Here is a 14,428-nt window from a genome sequence, read left to right on the forward strand (position 1 = left end):
AATTTACAATTTTGCCTTTCTTGTGCTAACTGTTCATCTCAGCTAAGGTGGCCCTTTATGCAGGGCTGCATTAAAGGATTCTTGGAAGACAAGTTGAAGAGTACATTGATACAATAAATTTGGGAATCTTCACTGCAGGAGGAGACTCCAAGGACCCCTATGGGTCAACATTTTACAATGGCATTAGGAGACAGAAATGTAAGTGGGAAATCATAGTGAGCTGTAAACAGAATTATATCTCTGTCCTTCATCCTCCATCACTTGTGGTAATCACAGTGCATGCTGGGTGCTTGCAAAGATAGATGCGTGGCTACCAGTCCTTTCCACTCCATGCACACATGAAGATTGCCCTTTGATTTGTGGATGCAGCCATAATTTTCAGGGCCTGTCACTGTCTGAACTTATAGTTAGCTCAAAGCTTTGTTGAAAAAGAGCCGTTCCCTTCTCAATCACTGGACACCAGATTGATGCGTCAACTAAATTAATAATGCCAGACTACTCATTATGCCGGGAAACATTGGCCCAAACTATACCTCTGTTTCTTGATTTCTGTTTGGCTTCATTAACGTCCTTTTGGTGCCAGATAAAATGTAAGGCAGCTTTAATAAAGGATTGACAAAATAAAATGGTTGAGATGGACATTGATGGGACCAGAAGAGTTAGAAAAAGGAGATTGTGGAGGATAGTAGAATCAGAAGGTCAGATAATGATGTGTGTGTGTGTGTGGGGGGGTATGATGGAGCCATATTAATTTTTCTCTTTTCTTACACTCACCATTCATTGGCTCCCTTCATATTATCGCTGGCAGTATCTTTATAAGCCTTTTATAATTGTGGGAGAGTATTAGAAAAAGAGAGGGAAAGATCAGGTAGGTATCTAATAGACAATTTTCCTTTAAATTCAGTCTCATTAGCATGAGCTCATTTACTATGGACCCATGGGTTTTCTATCAAAGCTCTCTCTTGAGCTTACTATGGACTCAAGTCAGCTGTGGTTTCACCATACATGTAACTTTGCATGTATTTAAGAACCTTATGGTGATCCTTCTTCATTTATCACAGAAAAGGTAGGCTTACTTTGTATGCAACTGGGATCCCTTTCATCCCAAGCCTGTACACCTTAAGGTGTATTTGAAAGCTTTTTTGCTTTGCTATAACCACTGGGCTTGTAGAAGCTCATGTGATTATATTTCTCATTTGGGAATCCTGAAAATTCCCTTTACTTGGAAGTATAATAAGAAAAACAAATGGATATTTCTTAAAAGTGGTAGCTGTTCTAGGTGAGCTATTCTGTCCCTAGTCTTCCTCTTCTGTTGTGGTGGTTCCCTGTAGGTGCCTGACAAGTTTTGGAATGATTATTATGTTCTATTGCCTGGATCTGCACTTTTCTTAGTCTGTTCAGGTAACTATAACAAAATAACATAAACTGGATGGTTTATAAACAACAGAAATTTATTTTTCACAGTTCTGGAGGCTGAGAAGTCTAATGTCAAGGTACTGGCAGACTTGGCATCTGATGGACTCACTCTCTAGTTCATCGATGGTGCCTTCTTCCTGGGTCCTCACATGGTAGAAAGGGCAATTAGCTCTCTGGGGCTTCTTTATTGTTTTGTTTTTGTTTATTTTTTGAGACAGAGTCTCAGTATATTGCCCTCGGTAGAGTGCTGTGGCATCACAGCTCAGCAACCTCAAACTCTTGGGTTTAAGCAATTTTCTTGCCTCAGCCTCCCTAGTAGCTGGGACTACAGGCGCCTACCACAGTGCCTGGCTATTTGTTGTTGTTGTTGTTGTTGTTGCAGTTGTCATTGTTGTTTAGCTGGCCCATGCTGTGTTCCAACCCACAAGTGTGGGTGTATGTGGCCGGTGCCCTACCCACTGAGCTACGGGCACCACCTGGGGCCTCTTTATTAAGGGCACTAATCCCAGTCATGAGCGCTCCACCCTTGTGATCTAATCACCTTTCCCAAGGCTCTATCTCCTGATACCATCATCACATTGGGAGTTAGGATTTTGACATACCCTGTTTCACCGAAAATAAGACATCCTCCGAAAATAAGACCTACTTACAGGAAAGATAAGACATCCCCTGAAAATAAGACCTACCGCATCTTTGGGAGCACACCTTAAAATAAGACACTGTCTTATTTTCGGGGAAACAGGGTATATGAATCTGGGGGGATATAAACATTCAGAACACAGCATCACTGCATTTTATAACCTAAGGAGAAAGTTACCTTTGCCTGAAGAGTAGTACTTGTGTTATAAGACAGGTCTAGGAATAGGGGATGACCAAGATTTAGAGTGGACACATACAATATAATTATTCAATTCTGAATTAATTCCTGTTCTCTTACCCACCCATTCTTGGTGCCCTATCCTCCCTATTTTTCTGAATTCCACAGTCTTATGCTGTTACTCTTCAATTGCACACTTAAATTCTGAGAAGGGAGCTGCCATGGTAAGCACCATTTCACCCTAGGCAGGAAGAATCCCTCCCAAATGATTAAGCATCTGCTGTTTCATTCTGGATACCCTGTGGAAAATGGGGAGAGTTTAAGCCATGGCCTGTATCAGGGCCAAGGGGCTGGCAGCTCTCATTGCTGAATCAGGGTTTTTGGACACCAGCTGGATATTTCTCAACCTGTATTTTTTTCAGTAGTGGGTGCCCAAGAAACACTCAGCAATTTCTCAGCTACAACAATATGTTCCTGAACTAAGAAATCACTATATAATTTTGTTTAAAAGCCCAGGTCTCTTGTAACTGTGCTTTAAAGCTCTTGTTGGGGGGAAAGAAAGAACTGACCCTTGGAGGAAGGCACAATTTTGTTAGCCTGTATTGCTATAAAATGGAGATGAGCCATGGGATAGAAGATAGGGGGCACAGACCAAGGAAAGAGGTACCATTATCCAGTAGGAAATCAGGGAGAAATGGACTGAGATTGAAGGACAAGGCTAAGGAGGTGTTCATTTTGTGGTTTCAGATTCTTCCAGCTATAAGGTAGAGATAAAATGCAGGGCTTGACATCTTAGAATAGCAGGTAAAATATAGCTTAAAACAGGAGAAATTGAAAATGGCTGCTTCCCCCAAAGGGAGGAGAAAACAGAAGATCTTCAGAAGTGATGGAGGGATGTGTGTAATAGGCAGGTCAGCCTCACACCTGTGGTGTTATCTAGGGAAAAGAAAGAACCATCTGCTATAAGCTGATCTAAAATAAAGCATAATCATATGTGAGCTTGATTGAATACCAGTAATTTTAACTTGGAGCTTAGATATGCTGTTTGAGCCTTCCTCCAATTTGCCTATCTTAGTATCAGAGCAGAAGTTGGAGGGCCAACTAAATGTACTATCAATTTAATAGTGACATGTTTACAGAATATATATCCTAATCCAATCAGTATGTATTGTACTACCCAAGAAACTCCCTGATATCCATGCATGAGGACCATCCATCTTCTAGGCTGTTGAGCCTATATCACCTCTATAGGTGGGTTTGAGTGTAGATTGACAGCATTTTGGATTATTCACTCTGTGACTGAGTGATACACATCCACATCAAGAAATTCCAAAGCCTCAAAAAAGAGTGTGTGTGCATGTCTGTGTGAGTGTGTATATATGTGTTCATATAACTCATTTGATAGCAAAACCTGATATGAACTGACACAAGTCCATGGGCTTGTGTCTAGAGCTGATGGTGTTACAGGGTTCCTCTGCTCAGGGCTAGACAGGGACTGTCATTCTCTAGGCCTGAGTGAGCTTAGAAAGCAGGCCCCCATCTCTTGGTACAGCCTACCTTTTCCAGGCCACACCCTCTGGGTTCTAGGAAGATCATGAACAACAACAACAACAAAAAAACAAGAACAAAAAAGAAAATCATTATTCCACTTTACATGATTCTTCATATGTTTTACTATAGAAACATTAACATATTTGATTTTGGGGAGTTGCCCTAGGCACTGGCCATGACATCAGGGAATTCAGATAAGGAGATTATAGACAGATTGATTTTCTGTGAAGTCTGGAAGATAGTTTTAGGAAGAAAGATGTTATAAGTGTCTCCAATTAAAATATTGAAAAAAATATTTTATTGACAGTGAAAAATATTAAAGGTATTATATGCAGAAATAACTAACAAACCTTTGTAGTCAATTATTTCACACTCTCCATTACCATCTTTGGTCTGATTTGTCTTCTCTCCCTTTCTCTCTTTTTTCTTTTTTTTTTATACTTTCACTATTTTAGGATGAATCTTCCATGTTCTTCCAGTTTGGTCCATCAATTGAACAGCAAGCTTCCGTCATGCTCAACATTATGGAAGAATATGACTGGTACATCTTTTCTATTGTCACCACCTACTTCCCTGGCTACCAGGACTTTGTAAACAAGATCCGCAGCACCATTGAGAATAGCTTTGTGGGCTGGGAGCTGGAGGAAGTCCTCTTACTAGACATGTCACTGGATGATGGAGATTCTAAGATACAGAATCAGCTCAAGAAACTTCAAAGCCCCATCATTCTTCTTTACTGTACTAAGGAAGAAGCCACCTACATCTTCGAAGTGGCTAACTCAGTAGGGCTGACTGGCTATGGCTACACGTGGATTGTGCCAAGCCTGGTGGCAGGGGATACAGACACAGTGCCCTCGGAGTTCCCCACTGGGCTCATCTCTGTATCCTACGATGAGTGGGACTATGGCCTCCCTGCCAGAGTGAGAGATGGCATCGCCATAATCACCACTGCTGCTTCTGACATGCTGTCTGAACACAGCTTCATCCCTGAGCCCAAAAGCAGTTGTTACAACACCCATGAGAAGAGAATCTACCAGTCCAATATGCTAAACAGGTGAGTATTGAACAAAGAGCACACTGATGGTGGGGATTGGAGGAGACCTTCAAAGTCTGGGGCTGGACACTCAGAAACTATGGGCAAAGCAGTTCAAGATGGCAGCAGGGTGGAGGCTGTCCTCAGAGGCAGCTATCCATTAGGACTGGGGGGGAACCATCTTGGATCCAAACCTTGCTGTCCTGTTTTCTCATTCTAAAGAAACACAAAATAATTCTGATGTTTTGAGCATTTATCATGTGCTAGATGTTAATTTTAAATATTTGCATGTTTTACTTCATTTCATCTTCAAAACAACTATATTGGGCAGCCTTTAAAAACTGTTTTCATTTTATAGGACAAGAGAATAGGCTTGTAGGTATAGGTTATCCAAAGTCATGCTGTAAGCTGGTGGTCAGTTTGGAGTTGCATCCAGGCCTATCTTATCCGTCAAGACTATTAATCACTAGGTAAGATGCAGTACACTTAGAAACAAGGGAAGGCCAGTACACTTTCCTTTGATTCCTGCACTGTTTGTAGAAGGAATGGAGAATAGGTTACATGGTTCTGTGGGCATATGAAGAGTATTTTTCCCTTAAAAGAATAGGCTTTTTAAAAATCTCTTTTGTTTCTTCTCTCCCTGCCTTTAAGAGTGAGATCTCAGTCTGGTTCCTTTAGCAAGACCTCACCTCACATAACCCAGCCATGGCAACAGTGTATCCTCCCAAGGCTATTCAATGACTATGTGGGTGTAGAATATACTATAGCATATTTGTGTGGTTTCATATGTGTATTAAACTGTTATATACATACATTGTAAAAATTCAAACAAAATAGAACATAACAAAGAAAATAAAAACAACCCTAAATTCAACTAACCAGAGATAATCATTGACAAAATAGTTAGTAACCATCCTTCCAGACATGCCTGTTTGTGCATATACTTATGTGGATATAAATCTACCATTTTATGCGTGTGGTAATATAACTATACTTCTGTTCAATAGCCTGACTTTCTTTCACTCGACTATGTTTTGGACATCCGTTTTAAATTTACTTTGAATTCTCTCAGACATACAGAAAGGTATTCATAAAACCTTAATGCATGCTTACATACTCACCCTGCAGCTTAAGAAATAAAATATTAGAAAATGTACCCTGGGAATGTTAAAATACATTTAGTGGAGGTTAATAGTAGCTTCTAGAAGGGGGTTGGACTGCAGTCTCTAGACTAATCTCCTAATTTGGGGTTGAAACTCAAACCAGCTTTAAGGTAGCTATCTTTGTGATCTAATCATCATATTTTCCCACCGTGAACTTCCTTGTCTTTCTCTCATCCCTAGATTTTGCTCCTGTTTGGTAGAATTTCCTTCCACCTGTCTGGTGGCTCTATCTTGGGCTCCTAAGAGCACTCCCTTTCTTCACGCATCCCTTAAATATTAATGCTTCTCAGGGTTCTTTCCTAGATGCTCTTCTTTTTTCATTTGTTGCCAGGGATAAAATTAATGTCTGTATAATCCCCAAACAGACATCTTGCCAGAACCTCTCCCTTGGGCCCCAGATTTGTACCTTTAACTGTGCCCAGGTATGTCCCTTTGGATGCTGCGGGTCCTCAGAACTCACCAGATCCAAAGCTGAACTGCGTATCTTCCTTCCCATCACATTTCCACCCTCTCCAAGCCAAAGCAAAGGATACATCCTATGATCAAGCTGCAGAATATAAAAATTTCCAAGATGTCCTTGATTCCATATCCCTGACGTGTATAGCCAATCAAGTCATTTTCTGTGGGTCTTAGTCCCCCAATACCCCTGGAATGCTGTGCTCTCCCCTACCCCATCCCAGGCCATCTCCGCTGACCTGAATTACTGCAGGGCCTCTCACATGATCTTCCTGCTTTCTCTTCTGCTTCTTTTCAGTCTACACTGCAGTCGGAGTGATCTAAAATGAAAATGTGATTTCATCACTCTCCTGCTTAATACCTTTCAGTGGCTTTTCATTGCTCCCATAATAAGGCCCAATTTCCTTAATGTAGTTTATAGAGACTTTCACAGCGTGGGTCCTGTCTATCTTTCCAAAACTGCCTCATGCTATTCTCTGCCTTGAACACTACCTTCCTGCAACACTGAACTTCCTCTGGTTCTTGGAAGACACTGTGCCCTCTCTCATTTCCAGCTCTGTCCTCTCTGCCTAGAGTGCACTGCTCAGCATACTGCTCCCCTCCAGACACATCGGCCCTACTCATTTGCCTGCCTGGTACTCTTCCTTCCTCAGACATCAGTCCTGGCACCACTTTGGCTGGGAAGTCTTCTCTGAGCCTTGGCCTAGCATCACTACCTTACGTGTGTTCACTGAATCTTATACTTTTTCAATAAAGCCACTCTTCAAACCATAGCAATTCCATGCTTTAATATCTCCCTTCCCTGCAAGTTCCATGACAGTAGGGACCTTCCCACCTCACTCATTTCTTTGACCCTATTCCTAGCACAATGTGTGGCCTAAGGAAGTGAATAGACTATGTCCTCTGAGACTCAGCACAAGCCTGCTATGCAGGGGCTGACTTATTCTGCTCCTCTTTGCAGGATAATAAAGATCTCTCTTGAAAATTTACTGTTGATTCAGTTCTATACATTTTTTTTTTTACTACCACTATCTTGAGTGTTAAATCTGAATCTGATTCAGATAATTTTTCAACATGTTTGTTAATCAAAACCAAAGCGAACAATGGAGACATATGGAGACTAAAAATCTGCCAAACAACACAAAGAAATCAAGTGGATGTTACCTTAAAGTCCATGAACATGGTCCAGGAATACTTGCTTTTATCTTAAAATTTCCTTTGGGAGAACACAAAGATCTACACATCTTTTTATTTCCTTCTTGGCTTATTTTACTTGCTGCATAAGTGTTATCTCAAAAGCCTACTCTAACCTGCTATCTCCGAAACCACATTTGTTACCATCTCTCTGAGGCCTGAGAGGCTCTCATGTGGTCACTCAGGAAGGTAGCTGTCCTAGATCCTGTAGAACAGACATGCCCAAACCTTTTTCTTTTTCTGCTGCACATTGGAAGAAGAGTTGTCTTGGACCACACATTAAATTAAAAAAACACTAACAAAAACTGATTAAAAAAGGGGTGGGGGGGTGAGACATGTTTTTTTGTGATATCTGACACCAGAAATAAGCAAAAAAAAGTTCTCACAAAATCAACATGTGGCCAATAGGCTGCAGGTTGGTCACCCCTACTCTAGATGTTATTGTCCACATAGGCCACTTCCACCTTCTCAAGTGTGCCAGTCCTAGAGGGAATAAATAAGGCTCACATAGCATGGTACAGGTTATTCATCAATTTCTCAGCATCAGGGTAAAGCAGGGAGAGAGAGAGTGAGAGAGAGAGTTCAGAGACTTCCTGGTAGGGCTCTTCAGACTACCTACTTTTGCACTAAGAGATTTCCTCTGGGGAATTTCTCTCCTGCCTCAGTTCCCTGATTTTTCTTAGGTTCCGCATCTACCTGCTGCTAGACATTTTCTCTTGGATGTCTCCTTCCTCTACACATCTGTGTCCTTCACTCTCCTCTGGTGTCATTTCCTTTTTCTCCTCAATGCAACTCCTTATGGTTTTTAATGCTGATCCTTGCCTCTCTCGAAAATACCTTAATTTTTTTTTTTTTTTTTTTTTGGTTGTAGTTGTCAATGTTGTTTAGCTGGCCTGGGCTGGGTTCAAACCGCCAGCCTCGGTGTATGTGGCCAGCGCCCTACCCACTGTGCCATGGGTGCCACCATTTTTCTATCAGGACCCCAGAAAGGGTCAGGGCTAACAGAGATTACAGAGTTATTCCCAAATCCGAGGTGACATCACCAGGGGTAGGACTCTCCAGAGCATCAATGGAATTCAATTAGGCACACTCAGTTCACTCCTCCTACTTATCCTGGTCTGAAATCAGACTCTCCTCCTCCGCCCCCCAAAGCTCTGGTCTCACTAGGGTCACTCTTTTAAATAAGGAACCAGGCAGCCACACCATTTAGCCACAGCAGGAAATCTTTGCAAATAAAACTGCTGCAAATGGCTGGTTGTTTTATGAGGCTGACTTTTCCTTTGGCGCTGCTACTCACCTCTCAGCAAGAGCTGCAAGGAGAAAGGCTCCTCTGGAAATTTCCGGGAGTGCCCCACCCCCAGGATGACACTAGGGTATAGAGTTAGGAAAGTGACTGCCCCTCATCCCCTTTGAAAACTCAGTAGCACTCACAGGTCCTGTTCTTCCTGGCAGCATTGCATGGGGATTCAAAGCTCTCCTTTATGGCTAGCCAGATTGTGGTTTTCTTTCCATGTGGGAGAAATTCCTAAATCTAGATATAGGGAACAGACACAGAAGTTATAGGATATGCCTGAATCTCAAAGAGAGACATATATTTGAAGTGATTCACTTGCTGTTACCAAAGGAAGAATTTTAAAAATCCTTTAAATGCGCTATTTCAGTTCACTATCAAATAAACATTATTTATTAGGTGTTAATCCAAATGCCTTTCTGATAACTTCTTAATTCCTTGAAGCTTAGCCTGCCATAGACTTGATGATCATTTCCAGATAATTGGGTTTTGCTTAGAGAAGCATTTTATCAGGGTGGTAAGAAAATACGTAAGCCCAGTTAGATTTGAATCTCGTTTAAACAAGGAATAACTTTATTAGTGTAAATTCATCCTAAATATCGCATGGGACATACCTACACCAAAAGAATATTTATAATTGATCTGCATTCAAATTTAATGGGGCTCCTGTATTTTTATGTGCTAAATCTGGCAACCGTACTTTGTACACTAATAAAAATTAATTTTCTGTTATACTTTCGTAGTATTCGTTTAGGCCTTATTGGCCATATAGTATAATGCCCTGCATATACCATAGCCCAAGACACGCTGGGAGACTTGTATTCCAATAAGGAACTTTATTCAATTAGAAGAATTGTAGAATTTCTTATGCCATATACACGTGTTCTCTAAGTGAAGAATTTTCTTAGTTGCTGAGAAAAGTCTGAAAACCTTTGATACCAGATGATTTGAAAATGAGAAAGTGATTAGATCAATTGTCTGAACCCATATTTATCTCCCTGAACTAGGGAGGAATTGTTGGCTGTTAGTTGGCACACGTCTATATTTTTCATCTCTCACTTCCCCAAGGAGTAGTTAATGGTTTTCTTTTCAACATGCTCTCTAATGCTCTGAGAGTCTGTTTTTGTCACTCACATGGTGGTACACCTGCCATGTACCTCGACACTCTCATTCTGTCCTGAGAACCCGACACTACTTCCCTTCATTCAGGCTACTTTGGGAACTTATGGAAAGAACAGCTGCTCTTGGAGATAGATGGATCTTAATATAGCAAAACTCTTATGAATCTTGCCTAATTATTTTTCCCCAGTGTTCTCAGATTTTGAACTCAACATTCATTTCCTCCACCCTCAAATTCTTCATTTCCAGTGAAAGTTAACATCTCCAAAGCCTGGATCCCCCTGGAATCTAGGCCTCTAGTATTCATTTAGGCCTTATTGAATGGAAAGACTCTGAGGAATGGAAGTAGAGGCTTTGAGTAATTTATGTGACGAAAGATGCTCTGTTAGGTTCTTAATGAAAGAGCTGTAATGAACATGATCTTCCTGTAGCCTTGACACAGGTTCCCCATTTTTAGAACTGCTGTATTATCTGAATTGCCCCCGTGGAATACCCACTTGACTCACTTGGCCTGGAAGGGGCTGAGAGGTTAAGAAATAAATGAGAAATTGGGTCAATTAGTTTTAGACTCTGTGGGCAAGGGCTGCTTTGTTATTACCCATATCTTAGTTGTTATTAAATGTGCATTGAGTGCCCAGGCATAGGCAGATTTATGGTCAGGCAAATATGTGTTATAGGTTCACTTAATCTAATTTACATGTGAACCAAGCAGTGAAAAGGTAATATGAGTGCACAGTTCTAATGGAATCGCTGCCAGAGTGCCGCTCCATCTTGCTAAAGCAGTACACTGGGATCTAAGGAAGGCTACATTGTCAAAGAAAATATTTAGTAAAGTGAGATATAACTATATATAGAGGGAGAGAGAGACTTTATCTTCTCAATGGTTAGAAGGACATATAAATTGGGGAAAAAAAATAACTGAAGAACCTAATAACTGTTCTTAAAGGTATATTCAATGCATACTGGAATTCAGAGCTCATAAAGCAGGCCGTACCTGTTTAAGGAAGAATAATTGAATATGAAGATTATTCAAACTCTTCTGTTTTCCTCTAGTCTTTCGCATTCCTCCTGTTAGACAAACTGATGGTCATTTTAATAAGAGATCTTTGCTTCTTTCTCTTAAACCCAAACCTGTGAAGGGTATTCTCAAGTATCTAACATTGAGACCCCTGCACAATTCCTCCCTTAATCACTATTTAATTTTGTGGCTGACTTGTCAGAGTTAAAACTTACCCATGATGTTGGTGGCATTTTTTTTCTTCTTTTCTTTGTTTCTCCTCCTCTTCTTCGTTCTCCCCACTCTTGTATATTCCTCTTCTCTTTCCTCTTTCTTTGAAAAACTTATTAGGATTTGGAGGAGAGGATAGGAGATAAAAGTGGGCGAGTGAGTGGAGAAGAGTTCCATCTCATTGAGGACAGTTAGGGTGTGGAAAATGCACCTCTATCCTGGGGAAGAAGACGCAGGTGGCATCTTGCTGCAGAGCTGTCCAACCTTTTTTTCCCACTACCGCACATTGGAAGAATACAAGATGTCTTGGGTCGCACATTAAACATACAAACAGGGCGGTGCCTGTGGCTCAGTGAGTAGGGCGCCGGCCCCATATGCCAAGGGTGGTGGGTTCAAACCCAACCCCGGCCAAACTGCAACAACAACAACAAAAAATAGCCGGGCGTTGTGGCGGGCGCCTGTAGTCCCAGCTGCTTGGGAGGCTGAGGCAAGAGAATCGCGGAAGCCCAAGAGTTAGAGGTTGCTGTGAGCCGTGTGACGTCATGTATCATGGCACTCTACCCGAGGGTGGTACAATGAGACTCTGTTTCTACAAAAAAAAAGGAAAAAAAAAATATACAAACACTACTGAAAGCTGATTACATAAAAAAAAAGTTTTATAAATACATTTTTGTGATATATGACACCACAGATAAGCAAAAATAATCCTCAGAAAATCAGCCTGTGGCCCATGGGCCACAGGTTGGACACCCCTGGCTACAGAAAGGAAGAAGATGGTCTCATAGAAGTGCCACAGCTCTCGGTGGAGAAAGCAGACAAGCCTCATTCTGAAGAACAGATTCTGCCTCAGAAAGGATGTGGGTGACAATGGCCTAGGTTAAAAAGAGGGTCAAGAGGTATATATTTCAATCATCCCCCAGTTGTTAACCAGGGTTTAAAAGTTACTAGCTCAAGCGTTAGCTGCCCTTTTGGGTCCTTCCTGCATACCCAGCGCTGTGCAGTTTTCTAATTTGATCCTTGCAAAAATCCTGATGCAGATGTCCTCAAGAGATACTCTCTGACCACCCTCCTTCAAAGGGCAACTTGTATCCCCACCCTCCCAGCACTCTATATCTCTTCCTCCTGCTTAATTTTTATCTGCTTATCTGACATACGGTATATATTATATTTTCTGTACGTATTTTCAAATCTTTTGTTGCTTCCCTCCTTCCAATTGAATGCAAGCTCCATGAAAGCAGATTTTGTTGTAATCACTGCATTCCTAGCACAATGCCTGGTAAGTAGGCACTTGATAAATATATAGAGAAGTACAAATGACAAGACAGGAATCCTTATTCTCATTTTATGTGCTTTTAAGAAACACCAGGCTCTGTGATCCCCAGCTTAGGCTATGTGATGCCAGGATCTGGCTGGGATCTGCCTCAGGAAGCTGCATTTCATCCTGCACTGTGAAGCATATTAAGGTAGCTTTCAAGAAAGCACACCTTCCCTCAGAATCAGAGCATTGGAGCTGGGACGGTCTTTAGCGCTCATCTAATGCAGCCCAGTCAATGCCTGTCTTGTCAGTGAATAGATGTTAGGATGGATTTTACAAAAACACAATCTCAGCATGGCCCCCTCCTCTGTGAGAGGCCAGGCAGGTGCATAACCCAGGAGCCATGCCCTGCACTGGAACACACTGCCCCTAACTGCTGGGCCATGTCCTCAGAAGGGGCTGTGGACATCTAGGGCTTTGCTGTCAGCCTTTGCCCTGGACTGGCCATGTCCCCACAAGCTTCCTCTCTTGGTTCTTACCCAGACAAGGACACAAACTCACAGTTAATGGCAATTGAAGCTGGTATTATTTAAGAATCGAGTGGGAGTCATGTCTCCATCTGCTCTCTCTTCCCACCAGAGGATGAAGGCTGACTGGGTGGGGATAAGGATGGGGGCGACTTGCCAGAAAGCTGGAGTGCTGTCATATCTGGTTACAGACATGGGCAGGAAGCCTGAGTGAAGGCTGGACCACAGCTGGCCAAGGTTAGCTTAGTTCACATGAGCTTCCTGAGAACAGAGATAGTCATGTGGCTTTTGTATCTACATGTGATCCGGCACATTTTAAACAGATAATGGTTTGAATCTTTCTTTTTGTTTCCTGTTCCATAGCCCTGGTGGGGATGCATAGATGGTCATGTCCTGGAAAAAATTCTCTAGGACCTGATGTAGCCGGTAAGGATGCAGGAACTTCAGGATGGCTGCAGAGGCATCTGGGGCACACTGCAGAAGGGGCACAGGAGAGGCGCGGGGCAGGAGATCGGAATGAAGACCTTCCCTGGGCTGTCAAGGCTTTACAGAGGGCCTGAGAGGGTTGGGGTGTTCAGACTGGCGCCTGTCCCCAAGCTGGGCTGGCTGGTCCCACATGAAGGAACTGCTGCTGACAGATTATAGAGTTCCCTGCTGCTGAAATCTGTTACCTCTTGTCTGGGTTCCAGCAGCAGTAGCAGCAGCAGCAGCCTGCCAGAGACAGCCTTCCTCACTGCTCAGGCCTTTTCTTTTCATCATTTGGCACTGCCCCACACCCCACCTTCCTTCTTTCTTTATTTTTTCCCTTCTCTTTCTCTAAGGGTGTTCTGTTTGTTGATCTTTTGCTGCCCCTGTCTTCTTTAGCCAGCTTTCATTTAAAGGCTTGAAAGCCTTTCTTATCTTCAGCTTTCGTGTTCATGACCATCTGTGGAATTCTTGCATGCAGGCACTCACATGCATGTGGGCATGTGTTACATGTCCAGACGGCACCTGATTACGTGTGTGTGTGTGTTTATGTATATCAAATGAAGTAGAGCATACTTAAGAGTACCAGATCAAACACACACTGCATTTCCCCAATTCTTTCTGCTCTGAGAGACTATTTAAGGGATTACACGAGAAGGCTTGAGTGTGAGAAAGAAGTTGTGAGAAAGAAGAGTGTGAGAAAGAATAAATAACACTAGCACGTTTATTGTTTGGGTAGACTACTAGTCAAGTGATCATATATATTGTTGAGAAGTCCATAAATATCTTTTTTTCTAAAGCAAAGTTCTTCCCCCCAAAAGCAGCGCAAAAAGCCACCCTCTGTTAATATCCCATTAATATCCTCTGTTAAAATGTCGGAAAATGGTCTTTTCCGCATTTCTCTGAGAGAGAT

At 42.1% G+C, this 14,428-nt stretch overlaps 1 protein-coding gene across 1 annotated transcript in view; it reads left to right on the forward strand.

Moving 5' to 3' along the window:
• Positions 1-14,428, forward strand: part of GRIN2B (glutamate ionotropic receptor NMDA type subunit 2B) — a 474,878-nt gene that overhangs the window by 266,774 nt on the left and 193,676 nt on the right. The window contains exon 3 of the mRNA XM_053557785.1: positions 4,240-4,838. Within this exon, the coding sequence (XP_053413760.1) occupies positions 4,240-4,838 (599 nt within the window). The remainder of the gene's footprint in view (positions 1-4,239; positions 4,839-14,428) is intronic.

This window comes from Nycticebus coucang, chromosome 12, assembly GCF_027406575.1.
Source record: "Nycticebus coucang isolate mNycCou1 chromosome 12, mNycCou1.pri, whole genome shotgun sequence".
Lineage (NCBI taxonomy): Eukaryota > Metazoa > Chordata > Mammalia > Primates > Lorisidae > Nycticebus > Nycticebus coucang.